Source organism: Phascolarctos cinereus, unplaced genomic scaffold (assembly GCF_003287225.1).
Source record: "Phascolarctos cinereus isolate Bilbo 61053 unplaced genomic scaffold, phaCin_HiC Scaffold_5;HRSCAF=322, whole genome shotgun sequence".
In the NCBI taxonomy this organism is placed as follows: domain Eukaryota; kingdom Metazoa; phylum Chordata; class Mammalia; order Diprotodontia; family Phascolarctidae; genus Phascolarctos; species Phascolarctos cinereus.
Genome location: NW_027555958.1, coordinates 200,336,267 through 200,360,183, shown reverse-complemented (window position 1 = coordinate 200,360,183; position 23,917 = coordinate 200,336,267). Strand labels below are relative to the sequence as shown.

Here is a 23,917-nt window from a genome sequence, read left to right as displayed (position 1 = left end):
ATTCCTGAGTAATGACAACCATTGTGCTTAATGTTAGAGTCTTCTGATTAGTATAAATATCATTAGATGGCAATATTTGCTAACACATAACCTTTTAAAAATAGGAAAAACACCACATAAACGTAAGGTATCATTAGTAGTAAATAGTAGAGATTTTTTGTTTGTTCGTTTGTTTTTGTAACCAGACCTGTAATTTTAATGATATGGGGAAATCCTAGTGAGGAACTTTTTTTTCCACTAATGTCAATCCACATTTGCTCTGCAATTTTTAGAAATAGAGAATTGGCTGGAGCATTGAGAGCTAAGGGACTTGCCCAGGGTCACAAAGCCAAAGAAGGCCAGAAAGGGAATTTGAACCCATGACTTTCTTACTCCAAGGCCATCTCTCTAACAATCACACTATGCCATATAAATATAATATTAAGTAGTGTGAAGTAGTATAATCCATGGCCTTTAGTTCCTCAGTGACAACTATGTAATTATATTCATTCTTCATAATTTCATAGGATCATAGCTCTAAAAGTAAGAGACCTAAAAGATCATTGTGGTCTAGAGTTTTATAGTTGAGGCTCAGGGAGATTAAGTGATTTTATCATGGCCACACAGCTACTATATGGCAGAAACAGGACTTGAATACTTATCCTCTGAATATTCTGAATTCTTTCCACTCCATTTTTTTCCTAATTGCCTAAAGATCTATCCATGGGAAATATGATTCAATAATTTTGGGGAAAGATTAATAATATATTTTCTATATATTTTTTCTATTTAAATTCATTATTCTATCAAAAATTTTCCAGAAATTTGTGAATGCCTTTAAAAATAAGTTTACAAAAAGAGCAAGCCCTTCACAATTGCACAACTAAAATTTTAAACATGTAGATTTTACTTTAAATGTTATTGTTTCTTCTTAAAAATAAATTTATGCTTTCAGTTTATTATTGTTAATTGGAGGTAGCCATAGAATAATGGATAGAGAGGTGGCCTTGAAGTCAGGTTGACAAGTGTTCCAGTCCTGCCTCTGAGGTATAGATATAGATATATAGATATATAGGCATATATGTGTGTGTATGTGTATGTGTGTATATGTGTATGTGTGTATGTATGTATGTATGTATGTATGTATGTATGTATGTATGTATGTGTTCTAACTGTGTGACCCTGGACAAATCATTTCACTTATCAGAACTCTTGATTTCTCCCTAAGACTTCTCCAAAGTGTAGAGAGGATGACCTGTGTTGATAGAAATTTCCTCATCTGAGAGTTTCTTATTTCTGTATAATCATAGTTCTTGTCCCTCACTGTCACCCTATTATGAGTTAATGATAATTGATTATGAATCTTAAACTATTACATCATTTTAGCACTATTTCCAGCTGAAAAGCAGGACCAACAACATTATGAAGTTAAGCTCATGTTATCAGTGAGTTAAAATAGATTTCTTCTAAAGGGATTTCAAACTTGTTTTGTAAAAATTATTACATCTTTTGCATTTATTTAGTAGCAATATTCTGTTGTGGTTGACAACTGGAAATAAAGACCTAATATGTAAATTAGAAATATTCCCAAAACATGTTTTCACCAGATTAATACAATAATGTCTTTAAAATTAGAAATAAATATCCTTCTTTAGTTGGCTTTCAATTATAACCAATAAATAAAGCAGGTAATCCAAAAAAAATTCTAATTCATTGTAACTATTCCTAATGAATATTCATATGACATTTGAATATGACAATGTCTGGATTAGGGATATTTTGCAAATTTGAAGCACTTTTTTTTTTTGCCTAGGCAATGGGGTTAAGTGACTTTCCCAGGGTCACACAGATAGTAAGTGTCAGGTTTCTGAGGTCATATTTGAACTCAGGTCCTCCTGACTCCGGGGCTGGTGCTCTATCCACTGTGCCACCTAGCTGCCCCATATTAGAAGTACTTTGAACAAGATAAGAATTATAAATATCCAACTAAGAAAAAGAAGAAAGGTTCTTACCCCCACTACTCCTCCCCTGAGGCAGTAATGGAGAACAACAACAACAAAAACAACTACTCATTGCTTCCCATTCTGTGTTGAGGAAAGATCAGTGAATCATAGAGCCTTATCATGCAAGAGACATTAAAGATCACCTATTCAAAAATCCTATCTCCTACAGGAATGTACTCTGTCACTAATAGAGTTATACAGCCTCTGTTTTACTACTTGCAGTTAAAAAGAACTCACTAATAGGGATCTAAAAAGACAGGTTGATCAATCTATCAATCAGTCAGTACTTATTGAGCACCTACAATCTACCCATCAATGTGTTGAAATTGAAGATTAAAAAAAAAATAACACATGATCCCAGCAATGAAAGAATCTACAATTAAGAACACAAAATAATTACACATATGCTTACCTACTTAGGAGTTCAGAAAACCAAATATATGATAAACCCCATATATCCTCAAAGGAAGACTTCAGTTTAATGGAGTGTATTTTCAGTGTTTCATAAGTCACTTATATTTTAGTATTAGTGTAAATGTTGTTCCTTTTATTATATCCAAGGTTCCCAAACATTGGAAGCAGCTCTGAGTATCTGAGAACCCCTGGTAGGTACAAAAATTATTAAGAGAATCTTGATGAAGTAGGAGACTCTCTAAGTGGATTTTAAATGATGAACAGGAGTTGGATAAGAAGAGTAAAGTGAAGGAAGAAAGCAATGATAGGCACTTAGAAGGTACTCAATAAAAAGCAGGCTATTTATTGATTGAATAGTCTGAGTAATGCCAAGTGGAGGGAAGGATGGTATAATAAGAAGGCAGAGAGCAAAGCAACCTGACAGGAATGAAGAGCACATGTTCAAATCAATTAAAACAAACATTTATTAAGCCCTTTTAGTATGCAGTGCAGAGCATACAGGGGTGAATGTTGGCTGGATAATTGATAAATCAAGAAGAATTTATTAAGTGCCTTCTGTGAACTATGCACTGTATTAGGCATCAGGCATACAAATAGAGAAATGAGATGACATTTACCCTCAAGAAGTTTATATTCTACTGTAGGATACAGACTATATGGGGTAATGGTGGTCAGAAAAGGGAATTTTGTTCTAGGCAATCTGAGGGATTGGAAATGGATCACATGGCAGTAGATTATCATTCCTTTTTACATTGCAACATTAGAATTAATTTGATTATTATTCTCAGAGCATGAGCAAGAAATAGAAGTGGAAGAGAAGGCAAAGTATATGCAACAGGGCAGACATCAAGATGTTTGCAGTAAATAGGTCCTGGCATCTTGGTGAATAGCTGGATGGGAGGTAAAGCATGATCTGAGCCAATAAGATATAGTTGATTAAATTGCTTTTCCCTCATTTACCCTGCAGGCTGGATACTTCACGTCCATGGTGAAATGCCAAAGTTGACTGGATAAACTTCCTTAGGGAAGAAAGATTTGGCCTCTAGAAGTCCCTGTTTGGAGTATTAGTCAAATGGGAAGAAAGTATCAGTGGAAGGACAGATGGCAAGATGGCTAGGTGACAATGTAAACCTGTAGCAGTCATAGTGAAGTAATATGACATCTTGAGACTTTCCTTTTAATCAGTTAATACAGAAAGCCAAATGATCTTAGGACTGAAAAATCAACTGGACTTCATATGATTTGTTGAGGCAACTGCTACCATACTTTGGTATAGGTAGGAACGAGTACAGAAGAAGGAAAGGGAAACAGAAAGTGTTTAACATGCATGGGATATAAAAATGTAACAAAGGTAAACTGAGGCAAGTTTTCCAGGACAGATTACAAATTATTAATACTGATGCTTATAACTTAATAAAAATGGGTCACTGGCCACTTCAGCAAAACCAGGGACCTGAGCATGATCAGTTGACCTATGACCTCTTTCAATGAGCTAAGACCCCTAGTGAGAGCCAGCAGGGTCTTTTAAATCTAGGTATGTCTTCCTGCTGATTGGCCTGACAGTATTATCATTTGGACCTCCCTTGGCAAAGGTAAGGCAATCCCAATTGGTAGACATTTTAATGAGAAGGTGGGTTGAGTTACCTCAGCTCCTCCCTATTACTTCCTTGTTGGGAGACCAGAGTCATCATCATATGATAGGATTAGAGGAGGAAAGTGGGTTGGCTCTCAGGTGTGGCTGATCACCACCACCTCCCTTAACTCCTTCTGGTAATTTTGGCCATAAAATCAAAACCACTCCAATCGGCAACCCCCAACCCCTTTGATTTCCCCTTGGTGACTAAGTCACCCCTAACTTTGATGAGGAAAAGTAAGAACAAGAGAGCTGTACCCTGGGGAGGGTCTCAGCCTAAGCTGGTTCTGTTTATGGGATAAACAGAAGGAAGGGTCCTAGTTTAGACTAATCGGCAAGTAGATGGGGGAGCTGGGTAGGAGTGATCAGATTATTCAGCCATGCCTTTAGTTGTGATTGGGAAAGAATGTCTTCTGAGCTGGATTGGAAAATGGGGTTTGACAAAATGAAGAGTAGGATGGGTTACAGTATAATATTAGTTATTAAATAATACAGCATACTATTTTTTCCTCACAGTTACCCTGTAATTCATTTTAATTACCTTATAATTCCAATATATGATAACAGGTGCAAGGAGATACAACAATGAAATGAGAAACAACCCCTGTTCTTGAAGAACTTTGTCAACAGAAGGATGCACCACATATAAATACTAGCTATAATATCAGCTTGATAATAATTGTTTAAGAAGGCTCAGACCCAGTGACCAAAGAGATTGAGATAGGGAAGATCCACACTTAACTGGGGACATATCAGAGGAGGATTCATGAAAGAGATCACAAATGATGTAGGCCTTGAAAGAATAAAGTGATTTCAATATACACCAGTCATTGAAGGAGGACTGTCCATTCCAGTAATGCATATGGCTTAAACAAAGACAAAGAAGAGTTAGCAGAGAATAGAGGTGCTACATGAGACAGAATAGATACTGTCTTCTTAAATCATAAAAGAGAGAATTAGATATGAGATGATGCAAAATGGGAGTGGAGGATCAATTAACATTGTTGCAGATGCTAGGAGACCACCATAAGAAAGACTGACATGGAAGAATTGACTAGAATCAATACCAGGGTTTTCCATTTCAGTGGGAACCAGCTTATATGTAGTCCTATAGCATTTACTCATGACAATGACTCAATTATTTTTAATATTGTTATTTAATGGATTGTTCATTTTCCTGCTTATGAACCAGGGAGGATTTCCTCTTATTACATAGTGGTAGAGGTTGCCCTTAGTAAACAAAATCACTATTGATGCAGTGTTTAAACCTGGCCCTTACTATAAACATGGCAATAAGAAATAAGCATTAAATAGCTTGTTTAAATGGGCTAGATGTTTAAGGAGCCAATCCTATTTTACAAATCAATATAATTGAATTCTGCTGAGGAAACAAACAAAAAAAAGACTATGAAAAAATGTGTAGTTATTGGCTTGTAGCAAACCATCTCCACATGAAGAGAAAAAAGTAAACATGACCAACATCTCCCCAACCTCCCTCCCCCACCAAAAACAACAACAACAAAAAAAACTCAAGGCAACTTTTAAGGCATCTTTATTTATTTTTAATTGGACCTATGATTTCAGCAGGAGCCTTGTAGGAGAAACCCCCCTCTACTAACATGCACCTTTTTTTTTCTTTTAGTAAGTTGTTCCAAGCAACTGAGCTGATAAGTGTCTTGCCCAAAGTCACACAGCCATTATGTGGCAGAGGCAGGATTTGAACCCAGTCACTCAATAAGCATTTATTAAACATCTGTTATATTCCAGGCACTATGCTAACCTTCCTAATTCAAATTGCAATTTTCTAGCTCTACATCATACTTCCTAGAATAGTATCTAGTGCAAACTAATAATGCCGACCATCCCAGAATCATGTATACTGATTGATATATACCAGAGAAATTAGTATGTCCAATCCCATATTTGTTAAGCCCTAGTATATGGAAAACCAGAAGTAGGAATGATATATAAAGCAATAGCTAGATCCAAGTGATACAGACAAAGTGAATTTTTTCCCTACTCTCAAAGAGCCTACTGGAGGGAAATATGTCCTTTCAATTAATCAGTCAACATTTGTTAAGCGCTTATTATGTGTCAGTCTCTGTACTGCTATCCTTTCTACATCAGTGACTACCAGGGAAAAGATACCTCAAGGTATTCCCCTTTTCTCTTAGCACTTCGGATTTCATTTTCTTCTTCTCTCATCCCTAAGTATCTAGTCCCTTATCTCTAGTCCCTATTTCTCACCTTGCCAAGGCAAGATCTAATGTCAAGAAGCAGTTGGAAGGGAGAAGGGAATGTTAAATTTTGAAACTGATCCTCTGTACTTTCTCCTATTAGAGCTGTTTCTTTAGGCCCTGTATTAGTGAACATCAATAACATCTCCAGCCCTGTCCTTTCTTTTCATTGTCACCCACCAACTCTGAGGTATTCTTGGGTTTCCAGTGTCACTGTAGCTTCTAAGATGAAATGCTTTGGATTGAATGAACATAGTTTTCCTATAAAATGTAGATGACTACTCTTTTGTCACTTACGAGTGACTTTCTTTTCTCATCTAGGATCTAATTTCATTTCTTTGATTCATTCAAGAAGTATTTATCAAAGCCTGCTTTGTGAAGAGGTACCTGGGAGGTACAGAGTTTAGAGGAGACACAATTCTGTTCTTAAAAAGTTTACAGGGTCATTCCAAGAAAAGCAGTAACAGTGTAGCTTCTGCTGAGGGATTTATAAACTCCAAGGAAGAAATGAATTAGACCTTATCTATGCATTACAAAGACATGAACTAAATAGAAAAGAGATAGGGTTAGTGCCTGAGGGCAGCAAAGCACTCAGCTTTCAAGTCATTTGGGATATCTGACTCTAAGCACAAATCAGGTCACCAGAACCTAGGAAGGTTATGTAGAAGGAACTAAAAGAAACATTAGACACCAGTAAGTTACTCAAACCAGGCAAGGACTTGATAACTGGTGATGAAAATGACAACATGCTGTCAGATATATCATGTGATGTAACAGCAGCGATCTAATTCTTTCACAATCATTTATGAGAATCAGGTAACATCATCATTAGCAGGAGGTTTAAGAGAAAACTTAGTGCTGGTACAATATTATCTGATGTGCACTTTTCCAAAATCCTAGGCTCATGGCCTAAAATAACAGATTCTATCCCTCAAAATACTGATTTTTTTTTAATGTTCTGACCTTTAAAAAAAATCTCCTAGCATGCAAAGTAAATTGATCTGTTTATAATAAACTGCGTTCAGCCATATGGATGATACATTTTTAAAAAAATCAAAACGTTGAGAGGATTGCATCATTGTTAGGACTAACAATGTGTTACAAAATAGCAACATTAAATTACATTAATTCAGTAAACTTTTACGGAGCACCTCCTATGTGCTAGGCCTTGTTCCAAGTGAATGTGGGAGAAGCAGACATAAATAAGATAGGCCCTGCCTTGAAGGAACTTAACTTCTTTTCCTTCTTTTTTTTTTTTTGGCTAGGTAGTTAGGTTAAGTGACTTGCCCAAGGTCACACAGCTACTCTTTTTTTTTCAAAGGCATTTGGGGTTAAGTGACTCTGCTTTTATTTCAATAGGTGCCAGCTTGCTGACCGCATAACATAATGTAACATAACTGCCTTTGATTTATTTAAGTTTACTTACTGGTCATTGTTGCTAAGTTTTACAGTGTCATTTAATAGCTGCTGTTTTGTACTTTTGCACAAAGTAGTCTTAAAAAAAAATCTAGAAAACTGTAATTGTTAATTAGCTGACCTTGGACATGTCACTTAGTCTTTAAGGCCTTACTGAGGGGCTAGATGGTCTCTGAGTTCCCTTCCAATTCTATGTCCATAATTTGTTGATGCTATGACGCTTAGTTTGGTTGGCTAATATCCAGAAGTTAGAGGGTGTGCTATTCTTCACGTACTGAGATGATATTACCAACTCAATATAAGTAGGACATACAGTTAGATTTTTATCCGCTTATGGAGATAGATTTTCAGGAACTGATTCTTGCTGTCTTGGTTTAACAGCATGTATTTGTAAAATAGCTGGCAAAGGTTAGTGGTTCCTGGTAACTGAATAATGCAGTTATGGAACAGAGAGAAACCAATTGGCCTCTACAGAGATCAGACTTATATCTTTAGCCTTATTAACATAATGCTCCCAAGTGAGTTAACTGGTCGTAATAAATGGAGGACTATTGAATATTAAATAATTGTCTAGCCACAGAAGTAGGTATAGCATAATGAAGTAAACACTTGTAACTTTATTAGTAAGAAAAGAAGAAGTAAGATGAAGAATAAAGGTTAAAGGAATTGAAAATAGTTCTAAAACAAGATTGAACTTTTAAAAAGTGGCATAAAATACTTCAGTAACTTTTGTAGAGGTTATGACTTACAATTTTTCAACCATGTATTATCCTAAGAACTATTAAAATAAATGGCAATAATATAAATAGAACAATTAAATATAGACTTAACAGCTTCAAGCCACAAGGATAGGGGAAATGAAGCATCTTTGTTTTTCATCTAAACACACCAAGGTGAGCTTAATTAAGAGTAGAAAAATGTCTTTTTTTTTGGAAACTAGAGATGCTAAGAGGATGAAAAATACTTAATAAAATGTTTTTTTTTCTTTTCTGTAGCACCTTCAAAATTTCTGGTCTCATTCCAAATGGACAAGAAACAGGAATAATTGATTTGACTATCAATTGACTTGATCATAAGCTTTTTTTGTCTATCCCACCATACAATTACATGGTTTTTATAATCTTTTCCAGGGAGCTCTGCCTGACCTGACATATATCAGGAATGAAGCCCATTAGAGTCAATGATTCTGTCCAGATATGGGATATTGAAGAGTTGGTTAGAGAAGATGGGCTTGAAGGAAAGGGGATCAAGAATAGTATAAGCCATTCTCTTACCAAACAAAAACTAGATATATGTGGCTTGAAAGAAGAGGAGGCATATTTCTTAGTCTTAAAATTCTTATATGGCTCTCTTGGCCCTCCTTCCTTTCATCCTAGAAATGCCCCTTCTAAACACATGCTGACATACTTTTAATCTTGACCAAACATTACAGTGATATATAAAAAAGAAAGGCTGCTTCTAGACTGGGTTATCCAACCACTAAGTGAAGTATTTTATTTCTGTATTTATACCTGTGAGAGTCCCTCTCTCATAACCAATTTACAAGCCCTATTCCACCAAACAGAATAGAAACACATGGGCATTAACAATAATTACGGTAAATGTGTGTTATTATTAAGAGGAAATTAGTAGATACTCAAAATACTGTTAAGTGAGGATAGCACCAAATGATTTCAGGATTATGTCTTAGCAACATTAAGCTAAGTGAAAAAGAAAATTTTGACATGCCTGTTGTGTCACACAACTCCTATGTTGTGTCAGTGACCAAGACTAGGATAGTGGGGAACAGATGGAACTAGAGGAGGCAATAAGAGGAAGGAGAGGAAGGAGAGAAATGGAAGTAATAGGAAGAAGAAAAAACAAAGAATAAGTACAGTGGTCAGTAAGGGGAGCATTACTCCAGGCCCCTGCCCAGTGAAGATCTCTCTCTCTCTCTCTCTCTCATCTCCCATTTCACCCTTGTGTCACAAAGGGACACTAAGCAACTTGGGGACAGGGTCAACAAGTATTTATGAGAAATATTATTAAATCTGGCAAATGTAATTTTAGCAGAATAAATTTAATACAGAAATAAAGGAAATAAAGCTGGAGCAAGATAGGGACTCTCCCTTCCTTCTCTTTGGTTTTTGTTTTGTTTTGTTTTGTTTTAATTTATTTTTATTTTTGCTAAGCAATCAGGGTAAAGTGACTTGCCCAGGGTCACACAGTTAGTAAATGTCATGTGTGTCTGAGACTGGATTTGTACTCAGGTCCTCCTGACTCCAAGGCCAGAGCTCTATCTACTGCACCCCCCCCTTCTTTCTCTTTGGAATGGCTTGTTTTTCTGTTAGCTCCAGCTACTGGGGAGAGCACCTATGATAAAAACAGACATAGTCACAGGAATCTCCCAGTTCCTCCCAATCCTAGAGAAGGTGACTATGGCTGTGGTAGATGCTAGCTGCTGCCCCAGTCATGCTGATGCCATGGGATGACCACTACCTTACCCCTCTCCCCATGAGCAAAAAAAATCCACTTCTCCTCTCCGACCCCTAATCTCTACCAAGAAGGCTGGGTTATTTTCCTTTCTTCCCAAAGAGGGAAGAATTATAGATCCCAGGTTGTTTTGTGGCCAGCTAGCCCTTTGCCAGGAGATTTTACAGGAATAATGCGAAAGGAACAATGAAAGAGTGTCAGAGAGGAGAGGGATGTTGAATAGTAAAAATTTCTACCGATACCATGAAGTCTTTAAGCACAAAGAAAGCTTTTGATTGTTGACATATGAAGAATCACAGAATGTTAGAGCTGAAAGGGGCCTTAGAATTAAAATTCCAAATGGAACCGTCTTTGTAATATGGGAGTGGCAAGAAATGTACACATTGAAGATTGATTAAAGGCAGTATTTTGATAATATCAAAGGAAATGATACATCTTTGGTTTTCTTATAAAAAAAAGTAGGTGAATTTATTTAAGCAGCTAGGTGGCACCATGGATAGTGTTGGACCTGGAATTAGGAAGCCCTGAGTTCAGATTCATTCTCAGAACGAATTCTATAAAACTTGGACTCAGTCAAAAAGCCACACCCAAGGTCCAGAAGGCTACATGTGGCCTCAAGGCTGCAGGTTCCCTAACCCAAATATACTATATATTGATTAGATAGAACTTCTCTCTAGGACCAACTCAAATGAATACTGTTTAAGAAAAGAATGCTTCATTTATAGCTAATGTCTGTCTTATCCATTTTAATTTACAGAACTTCTTTCAAATAGTTAGCAACCTTCTAGATGAAGAAAACAAGGAAAAATGGGAAGATGCACAACAGGTAAGATGGATTGGGTGCTTTAAATAATATTTTCCACTTGAAGTTCTAAAAAATAGTCTTGAAATTAAATATTTCATTAACTTTTGAGATATTAGTGGTGGGGAACAAAAGAAGGAAGAGACGAAGGAGCACCAAGCTTCAGTGGAAAGAATACTGGATAAGGAAGAAGAGGCCTTAAGTTCAAAACACTGTTTTGGCTAATTACACTGCTGTGTGGCCTTAGACAAGTTTCCCAACCTCTCTGGGCTTCAGTTTCTCTTCATAATGCAATGAGATGGACTAAATGTCTCTAGTCTACCTTTCAGATTTGATCCTATGAAATCATGCAGATTTTCAACAAGGTGATCAGCACATGACCTGATGTCACACTTTGGACTGAAGACTACTCTAGAGTACTGAAAATATTTTCCCAATTTCTGTCATTTATTTCTCTTAGGAATGAATTCTTAACAACTTTGTGCTGCGTGATCACTTTCGTCATGTTTACAGAAAGAAAAGCTGATTACTTTAAAATCAAACAGAAATACACTGGCAGGAAACTTTGACTTTGACCACCTGTATTTGGTATTTACAACTGAATTGTAATCTAATGAAGATCACCTATATAGGTTCAAAGCTTTACACTTAGCTGAGATTTATAAAAAGCCCAAACACGAACATTTGTTTTGAATTTTCTTGCCCTTTCTTCTGACTTTTAGTAGTTTAGTAGTGGCCTCATATGTCTCTGTTAAATGTATCTCTTTCCCCTGCCTCCCTTGTGCCTAATTATCAACAACAAATTTCCTTTTAAAAAGCATTAATATCAATTTTGTAGGTGTGGGCACTATCAACTTGAACTCCTACCCACCTTTAGTAGGTAACTCATGAGCTGTTATGGTCCAAAATTCACCACCTCATGGGCAGCCTTCTGAGAATAATCCTCACTGAACTTCACTAGACTGGACCTTCAATGACAAATATTCATTTGACGGCTAGTCAGGTACTTGAAGTCTATCAGAGATTGTACTCCACTGATTATAAGCCTTTCAGAAACCAGAATCAGGATCACCTCCATAAAGCATTACAGTAGAATTTTCATCAAAAGTCAGTAACTATTTAATATCAATAAATTTCTTCATCATGTAAAATATGGTGGAGGACCTACAGAGGGAAGAATTGTTATGTTAAAAATAAATATCACAGAAAGAAAAATGACTTAATTGGACTCATTTCTCCTTGCTACTATTAAATATTCATAGTTGATAATGCAAACTAAAAAATAATATTTTGTGAGCCTTTTATGTGGTATAACTCTACTGTTGACTTCATATCTACATAATAGTTTATGTTCTGTCTTCTAAAACCAAGTATAATTATTTTAATTTATTTTTGAAAGTACTTTTCAAAATCCTCTTTTCATGGAAAATTATGATTTTCTAGTAAATACATGAAAGAGATGAAATTTAAAGGAAGTTTGTCTTTTAAGTGAATTGATCCTAAAGAATATTAAAATTTAGTTAAATTCTAGAAATCCTTCCTCTAAATCATTAATGAAACCTTTAAAACCATTAATGAAAAATTAAGGCTGACAATCTTGCAATTTAATTTTTCAATCTAAACATTTTTTTTCATGGAAGCAGTGGTTGCTAGGTGAGGAAATCAAGACTTAACCAGCAGAATAATGAGAGACTAAACAATTTTTGATTCCTGCTGTGATTCATGAATTGTTTAAAATTTCATGAGACCTGATAGAGGTCATATTCAAAAGTAATCATGTAGCTCCCCTCTGGCTTCCACATTCTATGGAAGCCCTCACCTACCACATTACTAGGAGATACAAACTCCTCTTCCTAGGGAGTTAAATAATGGTTCTCTATTATGGAGAACAAAAGAGTTAATATACCAGTGCCCTGTGATATAACATTTAGTCGCTGTTGCTGAATACCCATGTTACATAGGTCTCCATTACTTCCCCTTTGATAGGATCTCTAATGATGGCCCACCATTAGGAGGTACAAATTCCATATATTTTAATTATATGTAACAACTTGCACCATATCAATAAATATTTCTTTTACTGAGATACTGAATCTCTATTTCTTTCTAGTAGTTTAAATTGTACACTTGTGTTTGACAGCCTTTCACCGGAAAACCTCATTCACTGTAAGTAAATGGTTGAGTTTCCTTCAGAATGCAGGTGCTTAGGCTAGGCACATCCTTCTTCTAGAGCACTGGAGACCATTAATTATGGGCATATTAAGAACAAATACAAACAAAGCTGCAATTCATCTGATTCTGTGACATGCTGTGAGATTCCCAACATGAACAAATGGATAAATGGGGGCAGAACTTCTATAGTCAATTTAAATCCCTAAATTCATACTCTGGTTATTTTTAATTTGGATTAATAAATAATCTTTGTCTATTGCTTTCCAGAAGAAAATGTTTAATTTATTTTTAAATAGAGATGCTAAATAGTAAAAATGTTTTGCAACTATGCTAAAAAGATACAGTATTTTACATGAAAACTCATAAACCTCCTCCCCCTAATTTCTTGTATAAAGGACTAATTAGGGATCTTAATGAGAAGACTTACCTCCAAGTTTTTCTAGGTTGATGCAATATTGATACTCTGCCTTTAAAAAAAAGAAGATATATTTCAAACCACAGCAGAATAAAACCCTTTCTGCATTTAGAAGACTCTACTACATAAAATGTTACATATGATGACATTGTTTTATGGAATTTCTAGGGAGGAAACCCTTCTAATAAACAACTTTTCTGCGACTTAGAGTCTGGAGCTGCTTGGAACACTGAGAGGTTAAGTGACTTACCCAGGGTCAAATAGTCAGCTGGTACCCAAGTCTTCCTGACTATGAGATTAATCCTCTATCTAATATAATCTGACAAACATTTATTAAGTGCCTACTATGTGCCAGGCACTGTGAAAGCACTGGGGATTCAAAGTGGAATGAGCTGAGAGTCCACTTGTTGCCCTCTATAAAGGAAGGCACTGGGGGGAGTTTGGTACTCTGCCCTCCAGTCCTCCAATCAGAGAGGAGAGGAGATTTGATTTAGTGGTGGTGAGATCTGATTTAATGATGGTAAGATTAGAAATGATGAGCTTATCCTAGGAGGGATAGCTTGGTCCTAGTTTAACCAGACAGAGCAGCAGATGCAAAGCAGGCTGAGCTGACAGTCCAGCTCTCTCTTGCCTATCCACTACTTCCCATGCATATATATAAATGGTATGTATATGTATAGAAATCAGCATTATTTGCAAGGAATTAATATTTTTTTTGAGGATGAGAAAGGAAAATGCCTTGTTTTCAAGCCTGGGAATAAAAAGAACTGAGTTCTAGCCTCAATTTTGCTACCAGTTAGTTGTTTTATCCTAATAAGCCACTTATTCCCTCTCAGCTTCCATTTTCTAATACAGAAAATAAAAAGGTTAGAGGTTAGGTGGTCTCCAAGGATCCATTTGACTCCAAAATTCTGTTATTGACCTGAAAACATGCTACACTATTATGAAAAAAGGTCATGCTCTAGAAAGTGTTCTTTTATGGACTATTGGCATTATAAGTCCCTTTGGCAGTGCCCCAATTAATTTATTTGTGTCTTTATGTGCCGTATATTCAAGTCAGTCAGAAAATGCATTTATCTGTGGAAGGATTGGCTATGCCAGTAAATAATAGTAAGTGATTTTCATGGTGGTATTTTCCAGAAGTAAAGTTTGTGGAGGTTTTGTAGGCTAATGTGATTAAGTAAAAAATCATCTTCCAAGTCTACACAAATAGTGTGCCTACTTCTACTCTGCCCAAACTCTATTCCTACTCCAGTTCCTTGGTGTCAGGACTGTGTTCTTCGCTACTCATCAGTATCTCTCATAACCTTCTATAGGGTTTTGCAAATCCATATAATCCAATCTGGAAATAAATCACTTATTTTAGAGAGAGTCAGAAGCTGGCAGTGAAGAGTAAGGACAGGGATAAGTGCAAGGTTGATTATTTCATTGATATAGGAAACTCCTAGATGAAGAAATTTCTGCAACTAATGCAGGTCAGCACCTTGTCTTTAATATATAGTTTTAAAGAGTTGCTTAGAGTACTGAGAGGTTTTGAGTTGCCAAGAGTCACACAGCCAATATGTGTCAGAATTGGGGCTTAAACCAAGGTCTTCTTAAACTCTGAAATCAGTTCTCTGTGCATTACCCCATTCTGCCTCTTGGTGAAGAATAACCAATGCAAAATATCTAACTTCAAACATTTTTCCTCCATATAACTTATCAATCTAGATACTATCAGATAAAAGTAGTGACCATTAAGGATAAAATACTATTTTATTAGTCATACGTACTAAAAGCTAGCAATAACAATAATGATTATGGTAATACCAACAACAAATAACTAGCATTTTACATATCACTTTAAGGTTTGCAAAGTACTTTACAAATATTATCTCATTTTATTTTGGCAACAACCACCTATATCCTATTTACACCTATGTATAACTATATCCCTATTTTAGAGGTGAGAAAACTGAGGCAGACAGAGGATAAGTGACTTTCCCAAGGTCACAATGCTACTAAGTATCTGAGGCTGGATTTTGACTCAGGTCTTCCTGACTCAAAGTCTAGTACTCTACTCATTGTGCCATGTAGCTGCCCCCCTTATTTTCTACTAAGACTCTACTTTTGTTGGCATCAGCCCACTTTTAGGAGAAAAAAGGGCATTTTGTTACACAAATTTGGGAAGGTAAAGGTGAATTCCAAACTTACTATATTATATTTGCTTTGTTTTTGAAAGTGAGCGCTCTCCTTTCCTTTTGTTCTCCACGCTACCTGTGAGCAAGCATGACTTACTAAAATTAAAAGCTAAAATTAAAGATTCAGAGTTGTTTTTCTCCAACGCTGTGTTTAAGCAATTGCAATAACAAGAAATCCATCAACAGCTATTTTTGTTTGTTTGACAATCCTTAAATGCGTTGCTTTTTTTTTTATCGTGGATGATTAATCATTGCTACACACTGCTATAAAGTTCCACTTACTGTGATAATGCTGGCATCTTTCCTGTTAATAGCTCGAAGTCATTGGTTCACAAACTTTTTTAATACCAAACAGTTTTTTACATATTCCAAGTCCTTCTTAAAATAGAATGGAGATTTGTCCTTAATGGTTCTAGATTTATAGGAGGTAGTGCTATTTTTCATATGATTTTTGGTTGTTTCTGTAGATCTACCCAGGCTCCATAGAATTAATGCAGGTGATTGAAGATTTTATACACATTGTTGGAATGGGGATGATGGACTTTCAGAATTCATACCTAATGACTGGAAATGTAGGTAAGAAATAGGAATATATTTTGACAAACTCATACTTTTACTGAAAATCACAAATTGCAAGTATGCGCTCTATACATTGTCATGCTTAATGTGTGCAATTTGCATAGGTCTATATACCCAGGAATATCTCAGTACATATGCCACAGCTAGTTTGTATCTGTGCTTTATCCTCAATATATATGTAGTGAGTATAACTCATATTACATATTGATTATGTGTATTTATGTGGATTGTAGACATATGTAGACATATGTATCTATAAATACCTAATCTACTACAATCCGTTTTTTTTTAAAGGTGAGAAAAACTAAGGAGATTTCTTAAGCATTACTTAAAGATAATATATAGCATATACAATATACATATATGTATATATACCTAGTTTTTAACAAATGCTTCCTATCACCACATGCAAAACACACATGTATGTGTGTGTGTATACATATATATATATATATAATTGAAGAGGCGCATATATATGTGTGTTCACATGTGTATATTATCCATAGGCATGGCACATGTATTCTGGTACTCCTGCCTATGATTGTCTAATTTAATTTCAGTGTATCTGCACAATGCAGTTGGTAAGTCTTCATATTCTTCCTTACAATGTGACTATAAACTTTAATTATTTGGCTTCAATTATCTTCCTCAAGTGCTGATTCTCTATATATTAAAGAATTTTTCATATATTTACTTAATGTCTCCAGTATTACTGCAGTCATGGAGGTTTTCATGACCTGCTTCCCAAAACTCTATGAATCCCTCAGATCCCTCTAAACTAGTTATGCATTCATTTAAAGAGTAATACAGTATAAGAACCTATAAAATTCAGAACATATTTTTTCTCATAGTGAGTTGTTTTTAGTATTATATATTCTCCAGTGGGGTTTAGTCACACCATATAGTAACACAGATAGTTGTATAGCACCATAATTACATCAAGAGTCAACTGATAGTTATAATAACCAAAATGTACCTTCTATTCCCAGTGTTAGAGCCAGCAAGGACAAATAAATTATCTTCTTAAATGCTATACATACTGAGTTAGGAATATAGTAATTCCATTTTTATGTTTCTTGTACCCTCCTTCTATGACTATGCATAGAATAATTTACCAGTTGTAAAACCTAAGTTACTAGACTCTCCTAGTTTGTTTGTGTTTTTATGTAGTTAATGAAGAAACTAAAACAAATATGTAGTCATATCTTGAGAATTATAAGTGTACCAATTTCAAGCCAAGTCTCTAACTAAAGCTGATTTTCTATTCAACGACATGCAAAAATTACATATGTGTGTATGTATGTATGTGTGTCTGTGAGTGCAGGTTTTTATATGGACAAAAGAAGCTCTTCACTGGTGGTGAATAGGGAGGTAGGAAAAGTAGTAGTACTAATATTATTATTCATTAGCACCAGTTGGCTAATCCAAGATTCAAAAGCAATCATTTTCCTGCATAGTCAACAATTAACCAAAGAAATGTTGAATTAAAATACTTAGATAACATTATCAAGACACATTTCTAAAGCATTTCCTGGCTCATTTATACAAGAATGTACATCAGTCACACTCCCTCCTATCTGAGAACTATTAATCACATACACTCATTCCTGTCACTTATGGTGGTGTCTTACTCCCACTTCTAGAACATAGGAGAGTGAGTGTCATTTATCTCTGTACCTTGTATATAGTAGCGACTTATTAAATGTCAAATTCAGCTGAATGAAATGGGAAATAAAGAAGTCACTTATCTTCCAGTTTTTAGCTTCCAATAGCCTTCTGTTACTCAAATACTCAAATGGTTCTATGATCTCATCAGGGTGGATATTCTGTTCAGGAATGAACATTGTGCCCCTGCCCATGCAGGATTCCTCTCATCTCTATCCCCATAGAAGTTCATGAAGGATGTACCCAACATACTAAGGCCTTCCTCACTTTCTCTAAAGAAGGATGCCAGTGAAATGCAAAAGCTGGCTATCAGTTATTCCTCATTCTGGCCATCTAAGCAATGTAGTTTTTTTAAACGTAAATTCTTTTGGTGACCTATTTTTTTCCTCTTTCTCTTTAATAGTTCTTTAATTGTTCCATGTTGTAGTTTACCTTTCCATTGCCTTCTGAATTATACTAGTTTATGACTTACAATCACCCTGGTAGATTATTTATTGGTACTAAAAAGTATAGCTTTTGTTTCAGCAAGAAATGTATGGTCAATACAGGAGTTTTGAAATTTTTCATAGTCCAAACTAATCTCCTCCACCAACTCACTCTCCATTTTCAATGTCTTTCCAAGGTATATTTTAATGAATGAGCCCTGTGGATTATATATCTATCTCTATGCTATAGTATAGAGCCTAGACTAGACAATAGGCATTCTTCATCCTCTTGATTTTTCTTACGTGGATAGTTAGGCCAAATTTTTCTTAGTGGTTATAAATCTTATTCAGGAGACTCAACGGTGTTCTAGGGATTGACTGAAATACTAAGTTATGCCAAAGGGCAACATCTGAATGACCTCTCTTTGCCTTCCAACTTAATCTCTGTGCTAGATCTCCTCCATGACAGTGTTGAACACAAAACATATATCTCCCAATTTTATGTCTTATAGGATACTAAATATCAGAAGGTCATCAAATAACATTTTCTCCATTAAGCTCTCTGGAATATTGTAAACTTTGTATATATGAATGGGAAGTCACTTTATTGGAAGAAAGTCTTTAAGATAGTGTTTTGTTCAAAAGAGGATCATAAAGGAATATTGAATTCTGTTGTGTGATTTTAAAAAAAAATCTTGCCTGTTTCCTACTAATATCTTGATCAAGGATTTCTTCAGGACATGCATGTTATTTTCATAAAATGCTCATATAACTCAGAAAAGGGACATAGAGATCTTAAACATCTTTTTTGATATTAATAAGGCCCAAGATATTTTCTGTACCTTTGGTATTTCTCCCACCTTCATATACCTCATGAATTGATCCATCAATGATTTTATAGTTACATTAAACCATGCACAGATCGTCTTTAAGCACATTTGGTCAGTTGCTTTAATACATTATTCTTGTGTCTGTATGCATTTAATTTTTGAATAGTAGTTAAAGTAATCTTTATTTGTTATTGTTGTTCAGTAATTTTCAGTTGTGTCCAACTCTTTGTGACATCATTTGGGATTTTCTTGGCAAAGATACTGGAGTGGTTTGCCATTTACTTCTCTAAGTCATTTTACAGATGAGGAAACTGAGTCAAACAGGGTTAATTAACTTCCCCAGAGTCACAGAGCTAGTAAGCATCTAAGACTGGATTTGAGCTTCCTGACTTCAGACCCACCACTCCATCCAGTAATAAACTATAAAAAAGGATAGGGGATTAGCATGTGGTTCTTGTCACTGGCACATGTTAGTCCCTCAAATTAATTTCATGAATCTACATTAAGTTTTCTAAAATTCAATGTCTATTAGGATGCAACGAAGTCCAGTTAAGCCTTTAACTTGTGAACTTGTAGCATAGCTTTAAGTGGTTTGACTAGAAGTACCCAGTGAATCTATAACAGAAAGTTCTTATTCGTGTAGAACCTTTTTTCTCCCTTTGTGAGTCATTATGAAATAGTGATCACATAACACTCAAATCCAGTGTTTCTTTCAGAAAAAGAAACAGGAAAGAAATTGATCATATAGTTAAGCAATTTTGTTGATAACGAATTCTGAAACAGACCCTTTCATATTAATGCCCAAAGTCATGATGTGGGAAATAGCCCAGTATTAACTGGTAAAAACAAAGCACACATTGAAAGAGGAAAAGTCATCTTTCAAAACTCAAAAAACCCATGTAAGTGAGTAGAATAGGGCAGTATGTAAAGTGTGGTATGTCAAGTGTGGTATGTAAAGTGTGGTATGTCAAGTGTGGTATGTCAAGTACAAAATTAGTAAGCTAATATTAATCAGTATACCAGAAAAAATTTGAAAAGCATCTTGTGAGGCCCTACAAGGGACCTGACTGGTTGGTTTTTTGTTGTTATTGTTGTTTTCTTTTAGGCAATTGGGGTTAAGTGACTTGCCCAGGGTCACACAGCTAATAAGTGTCAAGTGTTTGGTCTGAGGTCAGATTTGAACTCAGGTCCTCCTGACTTCAGGACTGGTGCTCTATTCACTGTGCCACCTAGCTGCCCCGACCTGACTGGTTTTTAAGGCAAGTCAAGGAAAAGAAGTCAGCTGCAGCATCATTGAGATCACTTGATAATAATTGACTAGATGGTGCTGACACAGATGAAAATGAGGTCACATGAATGAAGGAAGATGGATCCTAAAAATTTCTATGGAGACAGGGATTTGAGCATAGATAGGTTTTGAGGTACAGGAAACCTAGAAAGAAGCATTTTGATTAACTGGGTTAAAGAAGAGAAATCTAGACCAAGACAAGGCCAGTAAAAGCTGACTTTCTTGGACTATGAAATTGGTTAAAGGATGAACAATGTAACTATTTTCCTCTTAGTTTCATTTTTTTTCCTTTTGACTATCAACTTTTCTCAATATTTCTGCCTTCCTCTTTCCCTCTAGATTAGGAATTCCAAGGTTTGTGTGGATGTATTTCAAAGAGTTTGTGAACTTAGATGGGGAAAAATTATATCTTTATTTTTTAGCAATCTTTTTTCTGAAATCCATCATTTTCTTCAATTATACCTTTATTTTTTAGAAAAAATTATTCTGAGAAGTGGTCTATAGGCTTCAGCAAACCATCAAAGGAGTTCATGATATGAAAAAAGGTTGAGTCTTTTTCCTAGGTGTTTCTTCTTCCTTAACTTCAGCAGAAATCAATAAATATTTCTATAGCACATTGAACATTGCCTCTCAAGTATAAAAAAACTATTTCAGTTTCCAGGATTTCTATGGGTCCACATACACTCAGCATCATAGCTCATAAACCACTGTCTGTGTAATTACTTTTACTAGTCAGCCAGATGACTGAATTAGTTTGAAAAAAAAAAGACAAATTGTTTGAAAAACAGCAATAGCCTTATTCCCCCATAACCTTAGGGTACATTTTCCCACAAATGTATACACTATCTGTGGGAAGAGTTGATATACATAGAACTTAAGTATGAGGAGGCCATCCATATGGAACACGTGTGGCCATAGCCCATGCAGAGGGGTGCACATGTATGGAACACATGTGGCAACTTATTCCTCTCATAGTACAGGGCCACAATGTCTTCTGATGATGTCATTATGCTGCTTTGCTTGGTATATCCCTTTTAGACGCAGTACCAGATCTCACTGCTTCCTGCTGACATTATGTCTGTGCTGCTTTCTATTTAGCCATTCTGTTTTTGTTATTAACTCTTGTCCATAAGAGCAGTTGGTTCTACCATCCATTTTTAATACAGTTGTTTGATTGAATGTTTTTTGCCTTGTATTCTAGAGATGGAGGTTCATTTCTCTAAGTGAGGAAAAAAGCCCTCACACCCTTCATTATTGAACTGGAGGGGAAGGGAAAAGGAGGGTCTTCATCCATGTATAACTTTCTCCAAGAGACAGGTCTTTCATCTCCCAGATTCTTAACCCTAATGACTAAATTCTTTTGAAGTACTGACCAGACAGCCAGATAATTAGTATCTTCACCCATTTAGTGTATCTTTGAATATACTTCAACCTGCTAATAGGATCAGCATATCTAGCCTTTATTTGATTTAGGGTTAAATAGCTCCCTTAAACAGCATTCAATTCTTGATTATCAATCTCTATTTTCCTTCAAACCATTTTGAAAGTTATAGTCCAATAAACTGAAAAAAAAGCTGAAACATGGCTTTCCTCACTCCCAAGAAACTCTGAGATTGATAATGCAAATAACTAGACAGTGAAAAGCCAAGGAACAAAAAATAGTAAAATCTTCCACTTCAAATTCTTGGTTCCAAGGTCAGATCTTTCACATGCAAATGTGACTGGAAATAAACTTCTTAGACTTTGTGCTGACTGTATTATTAAGCATATTCATATTATGTCTTATGATATGTTTACAACTCTTCAATGAAAAACAGGAACTAAACTTTATTGATTTAATTCTTCAAAAACAAAGAAATAGAAAAAAAGAACAATAGCTATCCCTCCTCAAATTAATTGGTTTTCTTTTTACATATGTTGGCCCTCAATTTATTTTCCCCACCCTATTCCCATGGATCTGTGTACTGGAGAGAAAAATATTCTCCTCCTTAGCTTTAAAGTATAGGCCTTATACATAATTGATACTTCTTTTTTTAAAACATACAAATTAAGAATTATGCATGGGGGAATCAAAAAATAAGCAGTATTGTCATTTTTCATGGACATTATTTATCTGTAATACCCACATTATACTCATTACTGAGTCTCAGTGTGTATCACTTGTAGTTTCTGCAATGTAAAGTTTGCCTTTTTTTAATTATGTTACTGAAATATATTTGTGGGGGATGTGTTTTTTGATGATATGCTTATATCATCATAGTAACTGAATCCCACTCTTCCTGGAATGGTCATTTGATATTCCTGCAGTCATTTGACTAGATGAAGGTGTAGTACATTCAGCATAAGTTAAATAACTAGTCTAGAGCCTATTTGCTCAAGGCAGGGGGCCAAGTTGGCTGGTGAGTAATGGGGGGAAAATGGAGTTCAGCTGTAATGAATTGGGAAAATCATATTTTACTTCCCAATTTCCAGAGCTCTCCAGCCCAAGTTGAGTATCTACCTCAAATAGGCACCATTGTTATCATAATCAGAGTATTTGAGTGCCTACTAGTGTCCTAGATAACCATAAAAATTGGTAATTTCAGAAGTGTGTTGGGATAACTACTACTCACCTGTAGATTTTATTATGTGGATAATGATAGAGAAAAGAGTTATATAAATGATATTTGAGTTTCAATGTAAATAGGCTACTATTTGTACAGATAAAATGCAATTTTTCTGATTGAAAAATCCAATACAATGCAAGTTCCTCGAAGGAAGGGAGGGTTTCACCTTTGCTTTCATATCCTTGGCATCTAGCTTGGAATAATAAATGACTATTACATGATAATACCTCTTTCCTGATATATAACAGGTATATATTGAGAAAATGGATTTTTTTTCCTTTTTAGGCAATTGGGGCTAAGTGACTTGTCCAGGGTCACACAGCTAGTAAGTGTCAAGTATTTGCTCTGAGGCTAGATTTGAACTCAGGTCCTCCTGACTTCAGGGCCACTGTTCTATCCACTGCACCATCTAGCTGCCCCAAAATTTTCTCTTTGATTAGACAACTGAAGAGTCTGTTAAAGAATATTAATTTTAAGTAAAAATTCTCTTAACTTGTCTGAAGGTCACTTATCTACATTCTAAAATATCTAAAACATGTTGAAGAGTATGGAAGGAATTAAGAAAAAGCGAACTTGAGTAGCTACAAAACATGTAAAGAAATAAATAAACCTATGTTCTTTACCCTGAGGAGAACTTCTAAATGTTTTTACTCAATGCCTATTTATCCTTAATTTGAACACAATTCTAACACATTAATGAATATGGATTTCTAACCTTTAGAAGATCAAAGGAAGCAATATTTTAAGAACATCGATAAGCTAGAAATGGTCTGTTTGGTTATATAGGGAAGTAAGAGGTAG

General features: G+C 35.4%; 1 protein-coding gene across 1 annotated transcript in view; it reads left to right on the top strand.

Annotated features, from left to right (window-relative positions):
• Positions 1–23,917, top strand: part of ADGRB3 (adhesion G protein-coupled receptor B3) — an 888,617-nt gene that overhangs the window by 438,884 nt on the left and 425,816 nt on the right. Inside the window, exons 12-13 of the mRNA XM_078155299.1 lie at positions 10,912–10,980; positions 16,191–16,299. Of these exons, the coding sequence (XP_078011425.1) occupies positions 10,912–10,980; positions 16,191–16,299 (178 nt within the window). The remainder of the gene's footprint in view (positions 1–10,911; positions 10,981–16,190; positions 16,300–23,917) is intronic.